This window comes from Peromyscus maniculatus, chromosome 1 (assembly GCF_049852395.1).
Source record: "Peromyscus maniculatus bairdii isolate BWxNUB_F1_BW_parent chromosome 1, HU_Pman_BW_mat_3.1, whole genome shotgun sequence".
In the NCBI taxonomy this organism is placed as follows: domain Eukaryota; kingdom Metazoa; phylum Chordata; class Mammalia; order Rodentia; family Cricetidae; genus Peromyscus; species Peromyscus maniculatus.
The window spans coordinates 144,109,110-144,132,649 of NC_134852.1; the positions used below are offsets into that span (position 1 = coordinate 144,109,110).

Consider the following 23,540-nt stretch of genomic DNA (forward strand, 5'->3'; position numbering starts at 1 on the left):
AGGATGAAATAACACTATAAAACAATTGTGGCATTTCTATTTTTAGGAAAATACACTAATAAGCCCGAAGAAATAAAAGTAGAACTTTTAACTTGGTAAATCATGTTTTTTCATCTTGCTGTGTATTTTCATGCACTGAACATGATTCAACCAGATTGGTTCAGTCTTTACACATGATAGAGTTATAAAAAATTATCACAACTTAGCTTGATTTTATAAAATATTAACTAACTTGATTTTGGTTGTAGGGGTTTTAAAGTAGAGAAGACATTCCATAATAGTACATAAATGAATTTGAGGGTGTTTTTGTTCTTGTTTTGTTTTTTTTTTTTTCCAAAGAGAACATATAAAAGGAAGGAGGTATTTCATGTGCAAGTTACTTGGTGGTTACATCAAGGAGTAGGGGCATATCATTCTGTATTCATTACTTTGCATGTTTTATTATATGTGGTTATATATAACCAAAGGATTTTTTAAAACTTATTTTACAGTGGCTAAAACAATGGCTTGGTAGTTTATGTATACACACTACTGTCATGGATGATCTGAGTTCCTTTCCTAGCACCCACACTGGGCATCTCACAACTGTTTTAACTCCAGCTCCAGGGGAACTCTTGTCCTCCTCTGGCCTCGAGGGGTACTTGCACTCACATATACATTCCCAAATAGATATACACATAGTAGAATAAGTTAGTTTTGTGAAATTAGCAGACAACGACAGCATCACTATTTAAAGTTTAAAGTAGTGTTTCCTAGTGACAGCTGCCTAATGGCTGAAAAACTGGACAATGCTGTGTTTATCCAGCATCTCGGTGTTTTCCTAAATGTATTCCAGACTCTGGAAAACAAAAGTGCTGGCACAAACCTTGAATCTCAGCACTCGGGGCAGACAGGGCTACAAAGAGAGACCCTGTTTCAAAAAAAGAAAGAAAAAGTTTTAATATTAAATAAATGGGAGAACATTGGATTATTCAGAGAGGGAGGTAGATTTTTCTATTGTAATAACATTTAAAACATTTGGGTTTTGATTGGTATTTTTGTTTTGTTTGTTTTTTTAGGACAGTGATGGGAATGATGTTCAATAGACATTAACTTTCAAAAGCAAGTGTATTGCAGGCAGCAGGTTTTCATACTAAAGAGAAAGTTTTTTCTGGGTATTCAGGGTTTAGGATTCTGTGAAGCTGACATAGGACATGCTCAACTGGAGACTGGTGTGAAGAGTGTTTTAAACTATTGCTAGATATTTCAGTTCAGTAGAGATGTGCTAGGCTGCCAGAGAGTGGTAATCAGACTTAAAAATGAAAACTGAATTCTTGAAAGATCTTTAATCCATCTCACTTAAGATATGAATATAATTAGCTTGCAGTACCTGTGGGAAATCAAAGGTAAAGTGAGCCACACTCCATGAGTGATGAACCGTGCATTCCCTGTACTGGCTAATTCACACAGGTAGAGTGGGGTGGGTGTTCTGGTGTGTGGGTGATACTCTGTAAGCGTAGGTCAATTGTAAGAAGTGTTGGCAGCACAGTCACTCCTTATCTTGCACTTTCCACAGGGCAGGGAGCCTCTTGAGCCCTCATGCATAGTGGGGCATGTGGCCTCAGCACCCAAAGAGCAAAACCTTACTACTTTGTTCAATGACGGGGAGAACAGTCAGGTATGCTTTCCACGTGCCCACCTGAGACAACTAGTCCCCAGTCCACTTCATCACTTGAAAACTAGTCTCAGTTGGAACTGATAGGGAATAACTCCACTTGGTCCTCAGAATTGCTTTGTAAACATCTCTCTGCTTACAGCTCTTGGGAACTGACCTCTTCTCCTTTCCTGGTGTTTCTTTGGATCACGGGGGAAAACTGTGAATCTCTTGTTATTATAATCTTTTCTATTTTAAATTAAAGGGTCTTAAAAATGATTTCGTCCGGAATATTCTGTGGACTTTTGAAGATATCCATATGCTGGTTGGTTCTAACATGCCTATATTTGGTGGTGGCAGATACCCAGCAGTTAGCTTACGTCTCAGGTAAACCACCTTATGCCCCTTGTGCTTTTCTTTGCGTCCTTGAACGTGAATGTCCCATTTGCTCTCCTCTGACTATTGGGTTGTCCGCCTCTTTCTCGTTTTTTTCCCCCCACTTCTTCCTCCTGCCAATGAAAATTGCCACATTACGAAAGGAAGCACTGTCAGCAGATGCTGACAGCCCCGTAAACAAGTGTTTATTCTGATAGTGATTCAAAGTCCAGGCCAGACATCTGTGGAAATGGCCTAGTCTTACGTTTGAGTCTACAACTAGTCAAAATTCAAGAGTTTATTTAATTGCTTGAGGTGATTAATCAGTTTCCTTTTAAGTAATCGTGAACATTTTCTTAATGCTCCATGCACATTAACCAGCATCAATTCTGACTCGGGTGTTATCATGTATGTGGTCAGTGTTTCCTTGGGATGTGTGAAGAGCATGGAGGGAGCTTGCAATCATATCATCATACTGCTTTCTATTTGTACTGAGAACTTAGCAATGTGTGTTAGCAAGTCAAGGTTTTTGGAAGGATTATAGACATAATGTAGCTGTGTGTGTCTAGGTCTTCAGATCAGAAAGAATATGTATGGCAGTTTCCATCTAGGGAGAGTAGAGTAACATGTTTTAATGCGAAAACACATCTAAGATGATTCATTATGGGGTGTTTTGATTAAGCCAAATAACATTAGAAATGTGTATTTTCAGGGATAACAACAAACCAATTAATGTGTTGACTGGAATTGACTATTGGTTGGACAACTTGATCTGCAATGTACCAGAGCTTGTGATGTGCTTCCATGTAAATGGGATTGTACAGGTAAGATACAGAGTGACTATTCTAATCTCTCAAATGTAGATAGGCGCAGAGAGAACTTCAGCTCTGAATGCTAAGGTGTGTTTTTGGCAAAGAAGATAGGTGTGAATAAACTGAAATTTCAATGTTTTCACAGTTAAGTTGGTAAGAGCAGAATTTTAGATGTTTCAGGAGTATCATTACAAGTAGTTTTGGGGAAGGTCATAAATACCGCTGAAGTCCTATAATGTTCATGTCAAGCACCTGTGATGATTAACTCAAAGTGAGTGTACAGTGGACATATTTCTTTGTTATGCAAACATCTGCTTGGTTTTACAAACCTTTAGGAAAATGCCACAGTAATAATTGCATCTGGCGGATACTGTGCTTTCCGTCATCATAGTCCAACCCAGTGTAGTATGTCAACATCACTTAAGGATTTTTAAACAGCTGTATATGTTTGGATGCCAGTGTTCTAGGATCTATGAACCAACTTTCTTCTCAGGAAGCTTTGTACACAATTCTAATTTGCAGTGTTGGTTGAGAGCCACTGTTCCATGAACCTAGATTCATACCTGTAGTGAGGTGTTTGCAGCAAGTATAGGGGAGAAAGGGGGAGAGTATTAATGATGGGGGTGGAGGAAGAGTAGAGGGACTCTCAGGTCTAGGACAAAGGACAGACCACTGACATGGGACATTGATTTGTTTCAGAATGAGGAAATCATAAAAGTGTCTAATGAATATGTTTAAGATGCAATTACTAGGGATGCTGGGGCTGGAGAAAAAGCTGGCACTTTATCTGAACAGGTGCTGGTAGGTTTCCTTACCAAGGACTCTATTAAAGCCATGCATTGGAGTTCCTACACACAAGTGAAATTGAGGGAGATAACTCAGTGTGAAGTGCTAGAGAGAGAGATAACCATATTGAGAACTGTAAATGAGTGTAAGAGGATGAGACACAACTTTGTTTGTTAGGAATATCTAGTCTTATATATACATCAGAAAATATGCTAAGAGATATTTAGAGCCCTTGGCACAGAACACAAACTGGAAAAATACAAAGGTACTTTAAAGGTAGTAGTAGTTGGCTGGGAGTTAGTTCAGAATATTGGAGTACTTACCTAAGGTGTGAGGCTGTTAGCATTATCCCCAGTGGTGCAAGAAAACCCATATTGTATATAGCAATAGTAGTAGCCATACAGCCTTTCCTCCTCTTACCACTTCTCCCTGCTCTGCTCCATCCCTGCAAAGGAAAATTCTGCAGGTCCAGGGAAAACACCTGGAGTAATGCTCTACTCTTGACCCACTGACACTTGTGTCTGAAGAACAAAAGAAATATGGGTTTCTTTTTGTTTGTTTGTTTGTTTGTTTGTTTTTTAAAATTTTCTGCGTAAAGTCCACCTTCATTTACCTTCCTACTTGCAAACATTGGGTGAAGTGTTCTGACTGTGCTGTGGTAGAGGAGAATTGAGACGGTGCCTCGCCTGGGTCTGTAGACCAGGGGTCACTCTTAGAGAATGACACTAGTAATCCCCCTTATGGGCAAGTGAAGGCCCTCAGTTCCCTGTGCCATTTGAAACAGGAAAAGATTGAAAAACACCAGTTTAAATTATATGCTGCATAGGTTTCTATCCAGGACTTACGTATTTGTTTTTAATAATAGCTGCTCCGTCAGGTTTTTCTAAAGCCTTTGATTTGTGCTTTACAGAAATATGAAATGATAAAGACAGAAGAAATCCCCAATTTGGAAAACTCTAATTTTTCTACTAAAGTCATAAAAGACATTGCGCAAAATATTTTGTCATTTCTAAAATCTAATTGTACCAAAGAAGGGCATACCTACTGGCTCTTTAAAGGTAAGTTAATGCTTGCTTGAGTGGACAGTAGTGATTCGGGTAAGAGCTATAACATACGGTGGATCGTTTCCCTTTTCAGCCAGTGGCAGTGATATTGTGAAGCTCTATGACCTCACGACTCTCTGTGAAGAAACTGAAGACAAGTACCAGAACCCGTTCACAATGCCAGTGGCCATCCTCTTATATAAGTGAGTGAGTGAAGAACTCAAACACCAGCGTAATGTGGCACTTGGGAAGCTGAGGGAGTTGGAGGCCCATCTGGGCTGTGTCTCAGGACACTGTCTGAAAACAAAAGTTGAAGATAAGGAAATAGTCCCACTGTCCAAGCCAAAGCTTTTAAGTACTATTAAAGGTTTATAGAGTGCCAAACATACACATCTTAGTGTGGGGCTGGCTTGGGGTTGGAGTGTGTAGGATAAATAAATACAGGCACGTTATACAAATTATGTCCAGCGTTGCTGTGAAAGCTCGGTGGTGGCAGGTGGTCAGGAGGCAGCATTGGATGCTTCTTTGTGTCAGTTGTTCTACCTGAAGGATACGAGATGAGCCACCATTCAGTCCTGCAGGAGAGGCTAAGCACGTAGTGAAGCTGACATGCTTTTCTTTCAGGGTTGCTTGTAACATGATGATGAAGAAAAATCAAAACAAGAAACACTATGGGACTATTAGAACATTGCTGCTCAACTGTGTTAAGTTGCTGGACAAAAGCAGACATCCTCAAGTAAGATTGACATGCCTGATGAGTAAGCCAGTCTTGGCATTCTGATAGAGCATTGTTGGGGTGGAACCTAGTCCAATTCTTTCTCCATACTGTGTACCTCTAACTGCCTATAACTGAGCAATATGGATGTGCTTCACCTGAATTGAGGCATCTGCCAGTGGAAAGTGCACACTGAATTTTAAGAAAGAAAGTTGTGTGTTGAAGTTTTGATATGTAATTAAAAGTATTAAATTGTTTACTAGATTTTATATCTTCAACATGGCTAACTACTGGAAGATTTAAAACTCCATGTGGCTTCCGTTAACATTTCTTTTTGACAGCTCTGTTCAGTGACAAGCACTCGTAATCCCATTAGAGTGTGCATTTTTCTTTTGCTTTATCACAACTAGAGGGTCTTTTAAAGGATTCATTACAGAAGCAAGATGTCGTCATTTGTTAGAGTAAGGGAGGCTCATTCCATACTTAGATTTTCCCTCTTGCATATCATGAGTTTTTCCCTGATAGCCATAGATTATATAGTAACTGTTAGTTGCCTATTAAAGATTAGCAGTCACAGTTTATAAAGAGACATTCTGGTTTCTTATGGAATCTGCTAATGTTCTACTTAGGACTCTTGACACATGAAAGCTTGTCTCCAGTTGAGTAGGAGGGCTCAGAGAACATGAATTTCTAGAAGGAAGAAAACTGTTCACAGAGCACACCTAGGGTATTTGTAGCTTTGAATTGGGACCTATCCTTTGTGTGGTACCAGTGGTGAAAACAACTTTAGGCTTTCAGTGTGGTGAGGCAGCTTCAGTCTTTACATATATTTCTTTCTTTTTCTTTTTTCTTTTCTTTCTTTCTTTTTTTTTTTTTTTTTTTTTTCGTAAGATTATTGCTTCAGCCAACTACATGCTTTCAGAGCTTTTCCAGTTGGATGAGCCTAAAAAGGAAGAAAGTTCTGACTCCCCTTTAAATGAGAATTCTGATGAAAGCTACAGTGAAGAGGAAGAGGAGATGCCTGATAGTGATGAAAACGGCGCCTACAGCACCAGCTCTGACCCAGCAGATGACAACAAGGCAGTGGCTATAATTAAATCTGTTGGAGAACTGTCAGTACCAGAAAAATACAAGTCAATACATCAAATCAGAGTAAGCATGCTTTATTTGTATTTTTGTTGTTAGCCTTGCAGAACATGGCATTATAACTCACTTTGTGAGTTCTAGAACTTGATTTTAGAAACTGCACAATGAAGTAAAATTACCTGGGGTAACTGATCCACGTTATGCAAGATCATGGTGAGCAAATGTGATAACCAGGCAACCATATTTCACTATTTATGTAGGGGGATTTTTCTTTCCTGTGACCCATGTATAGCATTGTCCTCTCTTCCCAGGGCATTTCTGTCTAGCATTTTAGTTGCTGGTTAATTACAGCTTGTGGGTGAGAACAGAACCGGAGTTTAGAAGGGGATGGCACGGTGGTCCCCATGTAGAGAAAACTGGTGAATTATCCATGTGTTACAGAAGACAGTGCTTGTTTATATGGTCTTTGTCAGCTGTGGTTGGGGCCAGGTGGACCTTGACGACTCATCCTCTTTGGCATGATTAACACTGACTGTCCTACCAGCCATCTGTTTGCAACAGTGGACTTTCAGATACACTACCTCCCTGTGTTTAAGTACAGGTCAACCCATAAGACCGATGTTCCCTGAACTGAAATACACTCATATTTATAATCTTTTAATTTAAGCTAGAGTTTAGCTTTGAGATGGGAACTGTATATCCAAGTAAAATTTTGAAAGCATAGCGTTTCTTTTACCCTAAGTCATTGCCTGATTTTTCGGACCTGCTTTCTTCACCCCACCCCTCTTTTCTATAAAGAAAAGCATCACAGTCACCCAAGGTCCTGAGCTGTTGCTCCTTCTTAGAACATATTTTTTCTGGTGTATTTTTCATGGCTGCCTTTTTAGGCTTATGTCTTGACTAAATAGTGTCACCTCCTTCAGGAGACCTTCCCTGACTGCTCTGGCCAAATCATGCTGATTTATCTCTCTCATAGACTGTCTGTATCTGATAGCCTTGTGCTGTGTGTATCCTCTCTTCACTAGAGTGTAAGCTTCCGACTAGGACATGTAATATATTGCTTACAAATAAGTCATTACCTGTCTGTCTAAATCTTAGTTCACATTCAGCTTGAGCCCCACATCTTTATAATTAAATCAGTGGTTACTGCACTTCTGTGTATTGGGGAAAGTGCACTGTCACAGAGCCCTGGACTCCCAGGACAGTTGGATGATTTAAGGATGGTATGCGGTGATAGCATCCACTGATTTAACAGAGAACACTCTTTCCCAATGTCTGAGGCACACAGAGTACAATCATCTTCATGGGAACATGTCTTAGCTTTGCCTGACCTATAATGTATGACCTGGTAGTTAGTGTGTGGGCTCCTGGGTCCCTAATTCTCCATTTACTCATTCTGTCCTCTGACAAATCCCTCAGTCTTCTCGATGGGTTTTCCTATGAAAGCTGGTGATTGCAGCCTCCCAGGAGTCAGCTAGATGAAATGCTCTTGCATTTAATGTCACTTAGTTGGAGGCTGTTAAGTGGTTCTGTTCCTTAATTAAGCAAATCAATGAAAGGAAGGGCTTGGCTGATGGGAAGTGGTACTTGTTAACCTACTACCAGAGGATGGCATTGCTAACAGTGGGCTGCTTTCAGCACCGATAGGAGTAAGCTGACCTGTTTTGGTATGCGACTCTTGCACTTTCTTTCTTACCAAATAGAATTCTTTTTAGAATTTTAAGTGTTGGGCAGCCCAGATGCTGGAAGGGCTTTTGTTAAGCAAGATTTGAAGCAGTACTGATAATATTCATATTAGATACCTAGCTCACCAACTTGAATACAAAGCCTGTTTCTAAATTACTGCTTTGCAGAGTTTTAATAGTTTTGGGAAAATGAGAGTTAGCTTGTTTGCTGTAATAACAGCATGCTGGTAACTTGTCACTGTTTGTCTCTGAAGCCCAGTTGTGCGTTTCCTGTTTGCCACGACACAGAAGAGCGCTGTCGACTCGTACTTAGCTATGTGCTAGAGGTAAGTCTAGGTTTGCTCCTCATTGATCAGCAGTATGTGCTTATTTGCAAGTAGCACATGTTTGTTGGTGTTTAAATGTTCTGAATGATGCCCTGCTCTGGTTTTATTTTCTTAACCTAAAGTGAAAATTAAATTAGTTTTTTTCAGCTCTTTCAGGTCGCTGAAAGCCTAAGTCTCTGAGACAGAAATTCTGCTGTGTGTTTAGGTTTTGTTTGACTACTGGTAAATGGAATATAGCAAGTGGTTTTCTTTTTAAGAAGGGAATAAAGGTGTGTATTTGTATGTTTTAATTTTTTGAAGGGTTTGAAATCTGTGGATAGCAGCATCAAAAAAGAAAGTGACCTTCCAGCAGCTGACCCCAGCACTCCTATCCCTTTAAAATATGAAGATGAATCCACAAGGGGCAGTCCCGAGGGGCTGGAGAAGCAGATGGCCTTGTTCCTGGACAAAAGTAAGTTGAGTGATATGCAGATAATATCTTCAGAAAACTGTCCTGTGGCCAGGAATGTGTCAAGGTACTGAAAGGAATTGAGAAAAAGGAAGCCATGTAAGGGGAAAGTCAGGGTAGCCTATCCTTGAAGGATAATTTTGAGATTCTGTAGAATCTCAAATTTCTAATTTCCTAAGGAACCTGCCTCTTTCTGTTGTCAGCCTTGGGAAGCCTTCTGCCTACAGAGTTTTAGGGAATTGCTGCCATGGTAAATGTATGGAGTATTATAAGAGCAAAGAATTGAAAACCAGAGTATTCACTTAAGACTTTGGCTCTGAAGGACACCTTATTTACTCAGATGAGCTGCTTTTTCTTTCTGGAAATGCAAACATTGGCAGCAGCTTCCTTAGAGGCCCTTAGGAGATGTAAATGACTAATAATGTATTAGCCAAGCGTGATGGCTCACGCCTTTAACCTAGGAGAGGCAGAAGCAGGCGATCTCTGAGTTCGAGACCAGCCTGGTCTACAAAGTGAGTTCCAGGACAGCCAGGGCAACACAGAGAAACCTTGTCTCAAAAAACCAAAATTATAAAAAAGATAATGTGCTTAGAGCCGTACATGATGAGCACCTACAAGAGATGGTTGCTATTGTGCCATTGTTGAATGAGCTAGAAATAGCTTTAAAAATGTCTTAAAGGGGGCTGGAGAGATGGCTCAGAGGTTAAGAGCACTGACTGCTCTTCCAGAGGTCCTGGGTTCAATTCCCAGCAACCACATGGTGGCTCAAAACCATCTGTAATGAGATCTGGTGCCCTCTTCTGACCTGTAGTCATACATGCTGTATACAAAATAAATAAATAAATCTTTAAAAAAAAAAAAAAAAAAAAAAAAAAAAAATGTCTTAAAGGTCCCTCTGAGGTTACCCCTCAAAAGGACCATTATAGACTTGGAAATAAAAATCTTGTTTCTTAATGTAAGTTATATTTCCCTTTCTGCTTACACTGTGTCAATTAGTTCCAGTTTGGGTTGTTGTTTAGTTTCTTGAGATTTTATTCATTTTTGTTTTACGTGTATGGGTGTCACGTGTATGTAGTGCCCACAGAGGACAGAACAGGTCACTAGATCCTCTCTAACTAGAGTTACAGATGTTGTGAGCCACCACCATGTGGTTTCTGGGAACAGAACTCCCAGGTCTTTTGGAAGAGCAGCTAGTGCTCTTAACAGCTGAGCCATCTTCTCTCCATCACCCAGTTCCATTTGGTTTTTTCTCCGTCTTTCCTGGAACTCACTCTGTAGCCCAGGTTGGCCTCGAACTCACAGAGATCCACCTGCCTCAGTACTGAGATTAAAGGCGTGCACCACCACCACCTGGCTGTTTTCGTTTTTATAATGACTTGAAAGTGTGTTTATTTGAAGTAATACACATGTAGAAATGACGGGTAGAGGGGACAGATTCTTTCTCTAGTACTTACGTGGTGCTTCTGGTGTGCCAGGCTCATGCTGCATGTACAGAAAACTACACCAGGACTTCACTGTTGCTGCCTAAAATGCCCTTTCTTGTCCCTCTCCCCTATAGAAAAACCCTGCTCCTATTCAGATTTGATGGCCCCACTGTAGTCCTGTCCCTGGGGAGGCTGAGTTCAAGGGCAGCTTGGGGTACAGAGTGAGACTCAGGGGAAAGAAGAAAAGGGTATTAGTCTTGCTCTGCAGTCTGCTGTCCCTTGTCACCAATGTGTCTTGTGAGCATGTGCTAAACCCAGGCTTGGATCTTCTGCTGTGTTAAACAGCTCTGGACACACACACAGCTGTGAGCAAGACCTTCATTGTCTGGTCTCCTCACAGTACCTCACATGCAGAGAGTGCTTATGGCAGCAGAGGAAACAGATACAGGCACAACCCAGGCCATCATAGGCCAAAGCAACCAAATACCTTGAAAAAGTGTGTGTGGTGTTAATTAAAAAAAAAAAAAAAAAAAAAATCTCAAAAAACGAGGGGGGGGGAGTTAAGCCACAGGCTGGGGCTGTTGTTTGTTCACAGTATTTTGATCTTATCAATGTAGTTAGACATGGAGTTTCCAGTGTATGTTAGTAAGGTAGTCCTTTAACTTTGTCACCATTTCTGTGTGTGATGCCATGGTTGGTGTGAAAATGATCATGTGTAGAATGTATAAATGATGGTGTATATAAAGTATGATAAATGTTTGATAAACATGATCGTGTATAGACAGTAATAAGGCTGGATTTCCGTGGGTTTTGTTTTGTGTTACAGTTTTGTTAGAGTTGGGGTCACCATTCTATATCCTAAGCTGGCCTCAGACTTGGGCTCTTGAGTGCCAGAGTTAGATATGAGTCACTGTATCTAGCAACTTCAGTATTCTTGATAGAGGAGATGGAAAGGTGCAGTGGGGAATAGAGAAGAGCAAGCATCTTTGCGGGTAACAGATAGGAAACGGCTTTGGTTGATGGGTGTTGGCTGGGAAGAATGCTGGAAAACAGCTTCTTCGAATGTGGGCTCTGATGCATAGAGAAGTGGTCTGGTGTCTGAGAGCAGGCTCTGGCCGAGGTTAGGAGTGCTTTACAATGCATACTGTTTGGTAGGTTGATGCAGAAATTGGAGACCCAGGTGTCACTTGGGGGTTGAAAGTGGAAGTGACCCACACAGGAGTGCCATGGCACTGCTGCTTTCTTCTACTTTCATAAGTAGGGAAGCCGAGGGTTTCGACTGGCAGGTTCGTTTTTCATTGAGGCCTAGATTCAGACAGAATGTCATGTTTCTCCTGTTGCAGTGGGCTCCCTTCAGAAGGGCAATTGTTCGGGGCAGTCTGGAATGACCCCTGGTTCTTGGCAACATAAAATGAAACTTCAGCTGATTCTCAAGTCGTCGAAAGCCTACTACATTTTGTCTGACGCTGCCATGAGTCTTCAGAAGTACGGAAGAGCACTGCGATACATTAAGCTAGCTCTACAAAGCCATGGTAAGCCACCATAACTGAGTATGTCCAAAGGCCTTGTTGGAGGGAGGGAGACATCTAAATAATAGTGATCCTTCACTCCTCTTTTTTAAATACTTAGTTTTAGAGAAGTACCTCCTAGCATGTCATAGTTGATTTTTTGCAGTGTTGTAACATCTTGGTGTGAAGTGTGCAAAGCCCTGTGTCACCTGATGTGGACAGTGGCGGTCAGGCACAGAGCTCTAGCTAGTGACAGCCTCTTAATGTTTACCATGAGGATCAATTCTAACGTCCTTGTGGGCTCTCCCTCTCACCATTGTTCACACAGATACTTACTGCTGCCTCTGCACCAACATGCTGTCTGAAGTGCTGCTGTTTCTCTCTCAATATCTGACACTCTGCGGTGACATCCAACTCATGCTGGCCCAGAACGCAAATAACAGAGCAGCACACCTTGAGGAGTTTAACTACCAAACAAAAGAGGACCAGGAGATCCTCCATAGTCTCCACAGAGAATCCAGCTGCCAGGGTATGCAGATACCTCCCTTGTTTACCGTGGGATTATCTGTCCATCTTATGTCCATTTATGCTCCAAAAGTGCTTTTTGGTTAACTTTTATATCATTTTCAAGTTTTCCTTTTTGAGTTTTAAGATTGAGCTTGGCTGGGCATGGTGTTATATGCCTTTAGTCCATTTAGTCCCAGCATGGGGAGATAGGCGGATTTTTGAGAGTTTGAGCCAGCCTGGTTTACATAGTGAGTTCCAGGCCAGCCAGAAATACATAGTGAGACTGTGTCTCAAAAAAATAAAAAATAAATTGAGAATGATCCTGTGTGTTTATATTAAATAATTTTCAAATATTTTACAATTATTAAAGCTAACTAAGTGCTGAGTACAGTTGTGTTTCCTTTAAACAGTCTTGGTGAGGTTTTTATAGGTACAGATCTAGGCTACCGGTCAAGCCAGGGTTTTGGAGGGGGAAAAAAAACGGTTGGTGAGCCGGGCAGTGGTGGCGCACGCCTTTAATCCCAGCACTCGGGAGGCAGAGGCAGGCGGATCTCTGTGAGTTCGAGGCCAGCCTGAACTACCAAGTGAGTCCCAGGAAAGGCGCAAAGCTACACAGAGAAACCCTGTCTTGAAAAACCAAAAAAAAAAAAAAAAAACGGTTGGTGAAAGTGGGTTAAGTAAGTACCCTCTAGATGAGCCCAGGAGCTAAGAGAAAGTTAGCTCATGGCTATCATCATTCCAAAGGGAGATAGTGATTTAACCACAGGAGCAGCTCAGCCCAGAGCATCCATGTGTACACACTGCAGGGGGTGTAAGTGTCAGTCTTGGGTAATTACAGCCAGCATAGAATACTGGAAGACAGAGATGTATCATTTCCTAGTAGCGTGGAAAAAATCTGAGTGGTGGAAATATTTGGTATTTATAGACAGAAAAATACTTTTTTAATCAAACATGAATATTCTGGGAAAAGACCATTTTATTAATAGACATTTTTACTGTGACATTTAATTTTTTTTTGTTGTATTAATGGGATCTGTATTTACACTGCAGTACACTTTTTTTCTTTTTGACTTAAAATGTCAGGTACAGTAGATATTAAAGAGGAAGGACTCATAACATGACTTGTATTGATATTTCCATTTTTTCTTTTTCTTTTAAGGATTTGCATGGGCAACAGATCTATCTACAGACTTAGAAAGTCAACTTTCAGTTAGTTGTAAATGTTATGAGGCTGCTAATGAAATCTTGCAATTTAGTGACTTAAAAAGTCAGAATCCTGAACACTATGTACAAGTGTTGAAGAGAATGGGAAACATTAGAAATGAAATCGGTGTGTTTTACATGAATCAGGCTGCTGCACTGCAGGGTGAGCGAGTAGGTGAGTGTCTATGTCCTTTCCGATCCCTGTTATACTGGAGAATCAGTTGCACTGTTTGTGGGTGGAGCAAAGAACTGGCACCTGAGGGTGTTTGACTACAAGGTTCTTTTCTGAGAATCTTAAGAAATAAAATTAGAGAAAACATTATTTCCCCCTTGACATTCATTCTTCCTAGTGTCTTCCATTCTATCTTCTATACTTCAGACTGTTGGGTCAATCCAGAAACAGCTTGGACAGCCAGCCATGTGCCAGGTTCTGTATTGGATGTGCATCTGGCAACCCTTCCACTTGGAAATCTGCTATAAATGCAGATCCCTGGGAAATGTGGTAAAGGTTACATGCAGTACAGTGGAAGGGGAAACTGTCCCAGTTGTAGGGTATTTGAAGGCTTTGGGAATGATGATACAGTTGGGTAGGCAGTCCCTTAGAAGGACCTCTGGTGCAAATATAAGGAAGGGAAGGCTCTGGAGGCTGTGTGTGCAGGGCACGGGAGCCTGGGGTGAAAAGTCCAGAGTAGCAGCAGGAGGCCACATGTGAGTTCAGGGAGCAGTGGGTAGAGGTTCAGACTGCACTGGATTGGTTTGTGACATCAGTGAATATGGAAAGGTCTAAAATTTAGTAGTTGATTATAAATGTGCTAAGAGCTGTTATAGGCTGGTGCTACCCAGGTTGAGAAGCATCCCCATGAGGGTGTTAATTGTAGCCACTAGAGGGGCTGTTAGTGGAAAGGCTAGGTACTGTGAGAAAAGGGAAGGGGCCAAGCTGGAACTGACGGCCATAGATAAACTGAAAATATCTCTTTGCCTGCTAAATTGTGAACTATGCTTGACCCCAGGGGATACAAACAGTGCTCCAAAGAGTTCATTGTTAGTGGGAGACTATCTTAGTTAGGGTTTCTATCGCTGTGACTTAACACCATTACCAAAAAGCAAGTTGGTAGAAAAGGGTTTATTTGGTTTACATATCAGCATTGCTGTTAATCGATGAAGGAAGTCAGGACAGGAACTCAAACAGGGCTAGAACTTGGAGGCAAGATCTAATGCAGAGGCCATGGAGGTGAGTTGCTTACTGGCTGGCTTCACTGGTTTGTTAAGCCTGCTTTCTTATAGAACCCAGGACCACCAGCCCAGAGAGGGCCCCACCCACCGTGGGCTGGGCCCTCCCCCATTGATCACTAATTGAGAAAATGCCTTATTGCTGCATCTCATGTAGGCATTTCCTCAACTGAGGCCCCTTCCTTTCTGATGATTCCAGCTTGTGTCAAGTTGATACACAGAACCAGCCAGTACAGAGACCCTGAGTGCTTAAGAGACATCTGGGATCTGTCAGTGGGAGAGCATGGGTATAGTAAGAATCCAGGAGAATTAGGTAAATGGACTATAGCCTCTTAAAACTCCATGGAACCATGATGTGTGTTTGACGCTAATACAGTGCTTTGCTTGGGTGTCTTGGTTGGTTTTAATCTCAGCAAGTATTGAGAATAGCTGTAATTAAATGTGTTATTCTGCTGGGACTGCCAAGTACCTGAGGTGGTGACTGAAGACAGGAAGTCCAAAGTCAAGGTTCTTTTCTTGGCTTTCAAAGAGCCATCTTCTGTCTGTTCTCACAAGGCCCTTTTCTGTGTGCACCTTTATGTCTCTTTCCCTTCTTACAGGGATCAGAGTCTGTTAGGTCAGGACCTCCCTCACTCTTAATGACTTCATTTAACCTTAATCACCTCTTCAAAGACCTGATTCTAAGTATAGCCACATTGTAAGCTAGTGGGAGTTAGTGCTTCACCTGAATGACTCAGGAAGATGTGTTTCCTCATGTGACAGGCATCAGAGAGAGTGCTGCAGTTGGCCCAGTTGGTCACACTGATGTCTGCTTATGCAATTGTTTTCTTTCTTTCTTTGTGAAGTGAGCAAATCTGTGTCTGCTGCAGAGCAACAATTGTGGAAAAAAAGCTTTTCTTGTTTTGAAAAGGGGATTCACAACTTTGAGTCCATTGACGATGCTACAAATGCTGCCCTTCTGCTGTGCAACACAGGAAGACTCATGCGGGTCTGTGCACAGGCGCACTGTGGTGCGGAGGATGAGTTCAAACGGGAGTTCTCTCCAGAAGAGGGCTTGTATTACAGCAAGGTAAGGCGTTGCCTTCGCGTTGGGCCTCATCTACTCACTGTCATCCTTCCCAACTTGGTTTTGCTTCACTAAAATAAAGCTAAATATGAGTACTACATTGTGATGGCAAAAGAATGGGCAGCTCATAGGCACAGTAAGATGTTAGTGCTGAGGGTGGTATATGGAATTATTGGGTAGAATGCTTCAGGAAATGGTGTGGATGCAACTAGAGTAACTGTTCAGTGTACTAAAGATTGGCATGGAGGCAGTGGGACTGGGAAAGAGCCAGAAGATACAGGTGGAAGGCTGTGTGTCCTATCCAGTGTGGGAGATAGAAATGTAGAGAGTCAGAGTGGAAGCAAGTCTCACAGAAATGATCAGACACACATCACAGGTCATAGCTGAACACACCCTTTAAGGTTAAGAAACTTGAATATGAAAAATAGCAAATAACCTTTTAAAGTAAATGTTTTTAATGGCACTGAAAAAGATGGCTTAATAATTGAAAAAGCTTCTTCCAGAGGACCAGAGTTCAGGCCCCATGTTGGGCAGTTGTGAGCTGTCCAGCTCCAGCTTCAGAGGATCCAATGCTGTCTCCTGGCCTTGCATGTACTCACACACATAATTAAAAATCAGTCTAAGGAATGGCTCTGAGCTACTTGTAACCCCAGCACCTAGTTGACTGAGGCAGGAGGATTGTAGGCTCCCTAGCAGGGGGTGGGGTTAAGTTTATTTGCCAAATTTTGCTACATTGTCTCCAGTGTTGGAAAGAGTACAAGAAAGGAGCCTGTATGGCTCATGAGGTCAGGGTACTTGACACCAAGCCTGATGACCTGAGTGAACTCACATGGTCAAAGGAGAGAACAACTCCCACAGGTTAGCCTTGAGTTTAATACATGCATGTGTACACACAGTAAGGAAACAAACACAAATGCTCTAAAAATACACAAGCACTTAAATTATTAGTTGTTTTAAAACTTGAAGCACTCATGGAAAATGTTCCTAGCATAGAACGTTTTAAAATGGAAGTGACTTAAAAAAAAACGGTTAACAAATACTTAGCTAAAATGTAGCAAGTACTACTGGGTGATGGGGCTTAGTGACTATTGTGAGAATACTGTGGCCAGGTATTTGAAGATGAGGTTGAGATATTAATTCTTAACAGTAAAATAATTTTTTGTAGTTTACTAGTTATATACAAAGTAATTTTCCTTCAGAGTGGAAAACAAAACCAAAAAACAAAGTACAACCTCCTGCATTAGCCTGTGTCAGAAAGCAGTGCCAAGGACAGTCCCTGTAGTGGCATTCTGTCTGTTTCAAAGACAGCTCTTTGCTATAACACTTGATTGATTCTTTTCTCCCTTCTTGATGATAACATCCTTTTGTTACTTCTCCCAGATTAAATTGATGTCCAAGTGGACTGAAGCATGTTTTATTTCATTGTGTTCTTTGCACATTTAACGGAGTCCTGAATTCACTTTCCCTCTTCACAGGCTGTCGATTATTATTTGAAAGCTCTGAGGTCATTGGGTACGAGAGACATGCATCCAGTTGTTTGGGATTCTGTGAACTGGGAATTGTCCACTACATACTTTACCATGGCAACTTTACAGCAAGATTATGCTCCATTGTCCAGAAAAGCTCAGGAGCAGGTGATAAGATTTCCTGGATTTTAAACTGATGTCAGCATTACTTACTCCTTCATTTAATATTGCACAACAGTCTTCTTTAGCAAGCAGTATTTATTTCTTATCTGTTGGTTTTTGGGACAGGGTTTCTCTGTATAATAGCTCACTTTGTAGACTAGGCTGGCCTGGAACTCACAGAGATCCGCCTGCCTCTGTTTCCCAAGTGCTGGGATTAAAGGAAAGGAGTGTGCTACCACTGCTGGCAGCAAGCAGTATTTAAAGTGAAAGTTCTTACAAGATTATAAGCTTATCTCTTCCCCCATCCCCATTGAAATATATGAACAGATTGAGAAAGAAGTAAGCGAAGCTATGATGAAGTCCCTGAAACACTGCGATGTTGACTCTGCGACTGCTCGGCAGCCCCTCTGTCAGTACCGAGCTGCGACCATCCATCACCGGCTGGCTTCTATGTACCACAGCTGTCTGAGAAACCAGGTGTGGTCATCCCAGATTAAATTCCATGCTTCATCTATTGAAAAGTACCCCTTCCCTTTGCATGCTTTCATGTATATTTTAAATGCCGCCTCTTCCTGTCAGCTAACGTAGTGCTTTCCCCTTTGCATCTGAACCATGTACTTTACTATCATTGATTGGGTCTTAGTATGAAATCATGTTTTCCTGAGGATGTCACTTAATATTTTTAAACGTAGTTAGGCTATGTATAGTAATAGTTCTGTGTACATTTTAAAATACTGTTCTCAGGGATGGAAAGAGAGAGTCAGCAGTTTAGAGTGCTTACCCTCCTTTCAGAGAACCTGAGTTTGATTATTAGCACCCACATCAGACAGCTTATAACCGCTTGTAACTCCAGATCCAGGAGGACCCAGTGACTCTGGCCTCTGCAGACACCTGTACACATACTCCTCTTCCACACACACATAATTAAAACTTGAAAATAAATCTTCATACACAGTTCTCCCACCTTTGTGCAATGGAGTGTGCTTATGAAAGTGCCTGGAAAGCATCAGGAGCATGGACACAGTTTACAGAACAAGAAAGAAACCCCGCTGGGCCTGGGCTGGGGGTCAGGAAATGGAAGAGTGCTCTGAGCCCTGTTGTTGTTTTTGCTGTGTTAGGAGCTTGATGGAAGGAGTTGGACTGCCTTTGTCCCGTGGATGACTGCCTGTCACTGGACATTTTGTCTCTGAGACTCAGCCACACTCATGTATGGAGCCCCTTGTTTCTTTGGCTGAGTTTTACTCATTTTTTTCCCCTGAGTTTTTTGAAACAATTTACTATGCCATTCAGACTGGCCTAGAACTCACTGTGTAGCTGGCTTACTGAGAACTTATGATTCTCCTTTTAGTCTCTTGCCTCATTTTTTATTTCCATAGCAGATACTAAATGGTTATTCTAATTTAATAAACAAAATTTATAAAATTGTAAGAAATAAAAAAATGAAAGCATTTAGTAATGCAGGCAGAAGGCTTGAGTAATACTGAAGCTCAGCATTTCGATTTTTATTTTTGTTTGTAGGTTGGTGACGAGCACCTTAGGAAGCAGCACCGGGTACTGGCAGATCTTCACTACAGCAAAGCTGCAAAGCTTTTCCAGCTTCTCAAAGATGCTCCCTGTGAACTGCTTAGAGTGCAATTAGAAAGGGTGGCATTTGCAGAATTTCAGATGACTAGTAAGTCTAACCTCTCAGATGTGTGTGTGGTGGCTGTTTTCTGGATTGTCTTAAAGGGAGGCCAAGCTGTTTGTGGCTCTTGGATATAAGCAGGACCATTCTCCTATTAATTTGCCCGTAGTTAGAGCCTTAGTAGCCACTGAGAGAAGTCCCTATACTTTTTGAAACGGTTTTTAAAACTTGGAGAAGTGAATAGAGACTTTTAAGATTGAAACAGTATGAAAATCTTGGGTGGAGAAGCAGCAGCATGGGAACCGTAGTCCTCGCTCACTACTTTTAAACATTGAACTGATTTAGCAACTGTGATTGTGGAGGGAATGGATGCTGCTGTATAGAAAATAGTGAAAGGTGAGGGCTTCACTGTGTCATCTTCACAGCAGAGATTAAATGATCAATGAACATTCTCACCACTTAATGCTTCCAGGGTTCCCTCCCTGGAGTTCTTGACTAGGGCTCCCCTTGCCTATAGTGGTAGCTTTTGAGAAATACCTCTTATATGGTAGGGAAACTTGTTTGAGTACAGCAACTCATCTTATTTCATCTTTTTTTTTTTTTTTTAAATGCTATAAATTTGGATTTTGGTGCGTTCCAGATGTCTGATTTTGGAATTAAGGAAGCTCAGCCTATAAAATCTATACACATACTCTAAAATAAGGAGACAAGATCTGAACTGTTCTGCACCAAAACAGTCTGGTTAGGGATGTCAATGTGTACTTTAAATATGTGTGACTAAGTTTGTGTGAGATAGAGCCCTTGAAAGGGACATATGAAACTGCAGGTTTATTGCCTGTACATAGGATTCTTGGAAGATAGGAGGACCATTTCCCTGTGGGCCTTTTAATAAATGGATTTATAACCTTTTCTAAAAATACTATATTCAATTTTTATTTTTTGCCAGTGTGTATGCATGACAGATTGGGATGGGCTCTGGGGCTGATCGGTCCACTCTGGGGTAGCATCTGGGTGACCTTTTTCACTTGCATCTTGCAATATTCTGACATATTTGAATTCTTCAGGATTCTTAAATATTTTTATAAAAGACTAGATACTAGAGATGGAATCTAAGATGATGTAGTTAATTGCCTTTAGAAAACATTTTAGGGTAAGTGAGAGAGCTCAGCAGGTAACTTGCTACTAAGCCTGATGACCTGAGTTCCAACCCTGGGACCCACAAGTTGTCATCTGACCTCCAAACATGTTATGATATGTGTGTCCCGTCCCATGTGTATCCACACACCCCCAACTCACACACGCAATAAATAAATGCAATAAAAAGTTTTAAACCATTCTAGTACTATGAATATTTTAGAAAAATAGTGGAGGTACATGGTGGGACCAGGAGGGCAGTTAGCCTGATTTGTGGGTATTTGTAAGGCGCATTAGTAAGTGCTGTCATTAAAGACACTTCATCTTAGTTTACCCTAGTGTATGGGGCCTCTTATGACCCTGTTGTCTGCTTTCTGCCCCAAAGGTGCCACATCTACACTGACATCTTATTTGTCCATTGACTTTCAGGGTAGCAGGCCATTTTTAACAGTTTTAGATTATATCGTAATAGAAGAAGGCAGCCATTAGCAGATGGGGAATTCCCATATCCATTTTCACTTCTGATGCTAGCTGCACACTTGAGAGCTCTGACACCATCTGTAGGGTTTGTCAGTTTGCAAAAGGGCCCAAAGAACTCACTGAAAAGCTATCAAATCAACCAAGGAAGAGTTCAGGAACACCCCAGAAGTAAAGCTCTGCATTGTCCTTCCAGTGCAGTTACAGGTAGTGCTGACCCCTACCTCATCCCAGCAATGATACATAATTGTGCCCAGTAACCACCACCCAGGAAGCTCTGCCACACTGTGGAGTCCAGAGTACATACTGGGATTTGGGTGCGTGGTTGAACTTTACCTCTAGCCTCTGGAAGATAAGCTGTCATCCTGCAGCCCAGAAACTCCATAGAAACCATATTATTAGACTGCCCAATATGGCCAAGCCCTTGGGTAGATAGAAACACTTTTGCCATATACATAATTCTGAGGACTTCTAGATGGCCTTGGACGCCACAGAGAATGGTCAGTCATTTCTGTGGAGGTTAACCCTTTCCTCATAGCACTGTACTACACACACACTGAATGTGAACAGAGAACAGGAGTAGAGGTGCCTTGCAGTAGTTGAGAGATGTAGAAGAGTGTAATACCTGATCTACCTTTGAAAAGAAAGTGTAGCACTGTATGGTAGGACAGCCAATATTAAATTGACTCAACCAACTTCACACAAGTAAGTGGTGGGATGACCTCTGAACTACAGGCTCTTGTCTGTTGGTCCCCTATAACCTACTACTTTAAGATATTAGCCTCTATTTGAGAGAGATTGGTATGCTCACCATATAGAGCCAAATGCTGAGGCAAGGGAACATTACTACAACTACATTCAAAAGTTAAAGGTATTAATGCAGCATACTACTTTGGCTAGGCTTAGTATTTTTTTCAAAAGAACAATTAGCAAGTTGGCTTTTCGTTTGTTAGGATTGTCACAAGCTGCCTTTATAGTGCCTGAAAGTCAGTACCAGTAACACTGGATGTCTTCATAGGTTTGTAGCTTAGGAACGATCATTTGTGTTTATTTTAGGTCAGAATAGCAATGTTGGAAAGTTAAAAACATTGTCTGGAGCACTTGACATCATGGTGAGAACTGAGCATGCATTCCAACTTATCCGGAAGGAGCTTGTGGAGGAATGTGACCAGGTAATTGGAGAAAATTTTTATGTTTTATGTTAAATGTATGTAATAAGTATATGGCACATACTTAGGAGTGTGTGTGTGTGTGTGCGCGCACACACATATTACTGCATAAAAGCACTAATTGGTAATAGTCTTAGTCTATTTGTGTGCTATAATAAAATACCAGAGCCTGGGTAAGTTGTTACAAAGGAGTCTGTTGACCCATGGCAGTGATCCACGTTAGTGGATCCAAGTAGCATGGCACCATTGTCCTGGTAAAGGTTCTCAAACTATGTTGAGCATGGTGAAATGGAAAGCGAACAGGCCACATGCAGATTGGGCCAGGATCTGAAGTTGCCTCTTTTTAACAACTTACACTTGGGAGAACTAGTCCAGTGTTGATGCAGAAACACAGCTCTCACCACCAAGAGAGAATGAGATAGTTTATTCTGTAGCCACATGGCCAAACATGGCCTGGGAACGCAGATGAATGTCACCCAGATCCTACCATCTAGTGTGGTCAGTTTCTTGAAATTATATAGTAGTAGAACCAAAAAAGTCATTTTATAAATACATTGGTGGGACTATCATACAGGTGAGTTACAAGAAAGTGGAGACATCTCTGCTATAGATAGGTTTCAGATGCTATCTGATGGCATCCTTAGCCTTTAGGGTGGCAGAAGCTAGGGGTCTATTGGTACATTCCAAAAGCATTGACCTTGTTGAAACAGGATGAATGTTAGGCCAGACACAGAGGTGGGCAGTGAATGGCTTTTAAGGGCACTAAGAGCCCAAGATGGTTTGACCTGCAGCCTTCCAGCTCTTTGCAGTTGTGGAAGTTCTAATCAGTCATCCAGCCTTGTAGGATATTTAACACACACCAGCTCCTCCATCCACTTACTTACCCCCTGGGAACTTTAGTTTACACCAGTTATCTGATGTAAACTCCAGAGGCAGCATTGACATGGGGAGGGCCCAGTGGTCCAATTACTTTCTCCTGTGCCCATGTCTTAAGTTCATCAGCTCGTGACCACACACTGCACAGGAGCCTCAAAGCACAGCCTTGGGCAGTTCAGCCAAAGCACAGTAGTTATATTTGCATGATAGTATTACTGACCTTTTTTTTTTTTTTTTTTTTTTTTGGTTTTTCGATACAGGGTTCTCTGCGTAGCTTTGCGCCTTTCCTGGAGCTCACTTGGTAGCCCAGGCTGGCCCTGAACTCACAGAGATCCACCTGCCTCTGCCTCCTGAGTGCTGGGATTAAAGTTGTGCGCCACCACCGCCTGGCTTTACTGACCTATTTTAAGGAGTGTATATTTTTTATATTTTGAAAGTTTTTTAAGAATGATTGTTATAATGAGCCATAGTTACCAAGGGACCTGTTAGCAAGTTACAAAGCCTCTTAAGGTCGTTTTTCTGGTTTGGAGGTGTCTTTGCCTTTGCTTTCCAAGGGCAGGGAAGCCTGTGCTCTCGGTCCTAGTGAACTGCCCAGGAGCATTTGCTCCCCAAGCTCCACAGCATGTCCAGCATTTCTGCAGAGTTGGCCCCTGTGCTCCTCCCACCCCTAACTTTTCCAACCCTGGTGGATCCTAGGTGATATCCGTTTCCATGGTGCTTATGTAGCAACCAGTTAGTATTGAGAAGTCATGAAATTCCCATCAGGATTCATTTCTTTTGTTAGT

General features: G+C 41.6%; 1 protein-coding gene across 4 annotated transcripts in view; it reads left to right on the plus strand.

Annotated features, from left to right (window-relative positions):
• The window catches only part of Edrf1 (erythroid differentiation regulatory factor 1), a 36,145-nt gene that overhangs the window by 7,806 nt on the left and 4,799 nt on the right, over nucleotides 1-23,540 (plus strand). For 2 of the 4 annotated variants that reach the window (XM_042285076.2, XM_006976941.4), the window contains exons 7-23: nucleotides 1,556-1,657; nucleotides 1,899-2,020; nucleotides 2,721-2,832; nucleotides 4,517-4,664; nucleotides 4,744-4,852; nucleotides 5,274-5,385; nucleotides 6,256-6,516; nucleotides 8,390-8,461; nucleotides 8,762-8,912; nucleotides 11,677-11,865; nucleotides 12,170-12,370; nucleotides 13,508-13,726; nucleotides 15,627-15,850; nucleotides 17,323-17,481; nucleotides 17,803-17,952; nucleotides 18,994-19,147; nucleotides 21,767-21,882. In XM_042285076.2, coding sequence (XP_042141010.1) covers nucleotides 1,556-1,657; nucleotides 1,899-2,020; nucleotides 2,721-2,832; nucleotides 4,517-4,664; nucleotides 4,744-4,852; nucleotides 5,274-5,385; nucleotides 6,256-6,516; nucleotides 8,390-8,461; nucleotides 8,762-8,912; nucleotides 11,677-11,865; nucleotides 12,170-12,370; nucleotides 13,508-13,726; nucleotides 15,627-15,850; nucleotides 17,323-17,481; nucleotides 17,803-17,952; nucleotides 18,994-19,147; nucleotides 21,767-21,882 — 2,601 coding nt within the window. The remainder of the gene's footprint in view (nucleotides 1-1,555; nucleotides 1,658-1,898; nucleotides 2,021-2,720; nucleotides 2,833-4,516; nucleotides 4,665-4,743; nucleotides 4,853-5,273; nucleotides 5,386-6,255; nucleotides 6,517-8,389; nucleotides 8,462-8,761; nucleotides 8,913-11,676; nucleotides 11,866-12,169; nucleotides 12,371-13,507; nucleotides 13,727-15,626; nucleotides 15,851-17,322; nucleotides 17,482-17,802; nucleotides 17,953-18,993; nucleotides 19,148-21,766; nucleotides 21,883-23,540) is intronic. The other 2 variants (XM_006976942.4, XM_006976943.4) reach the window with 1 other exon arrangement.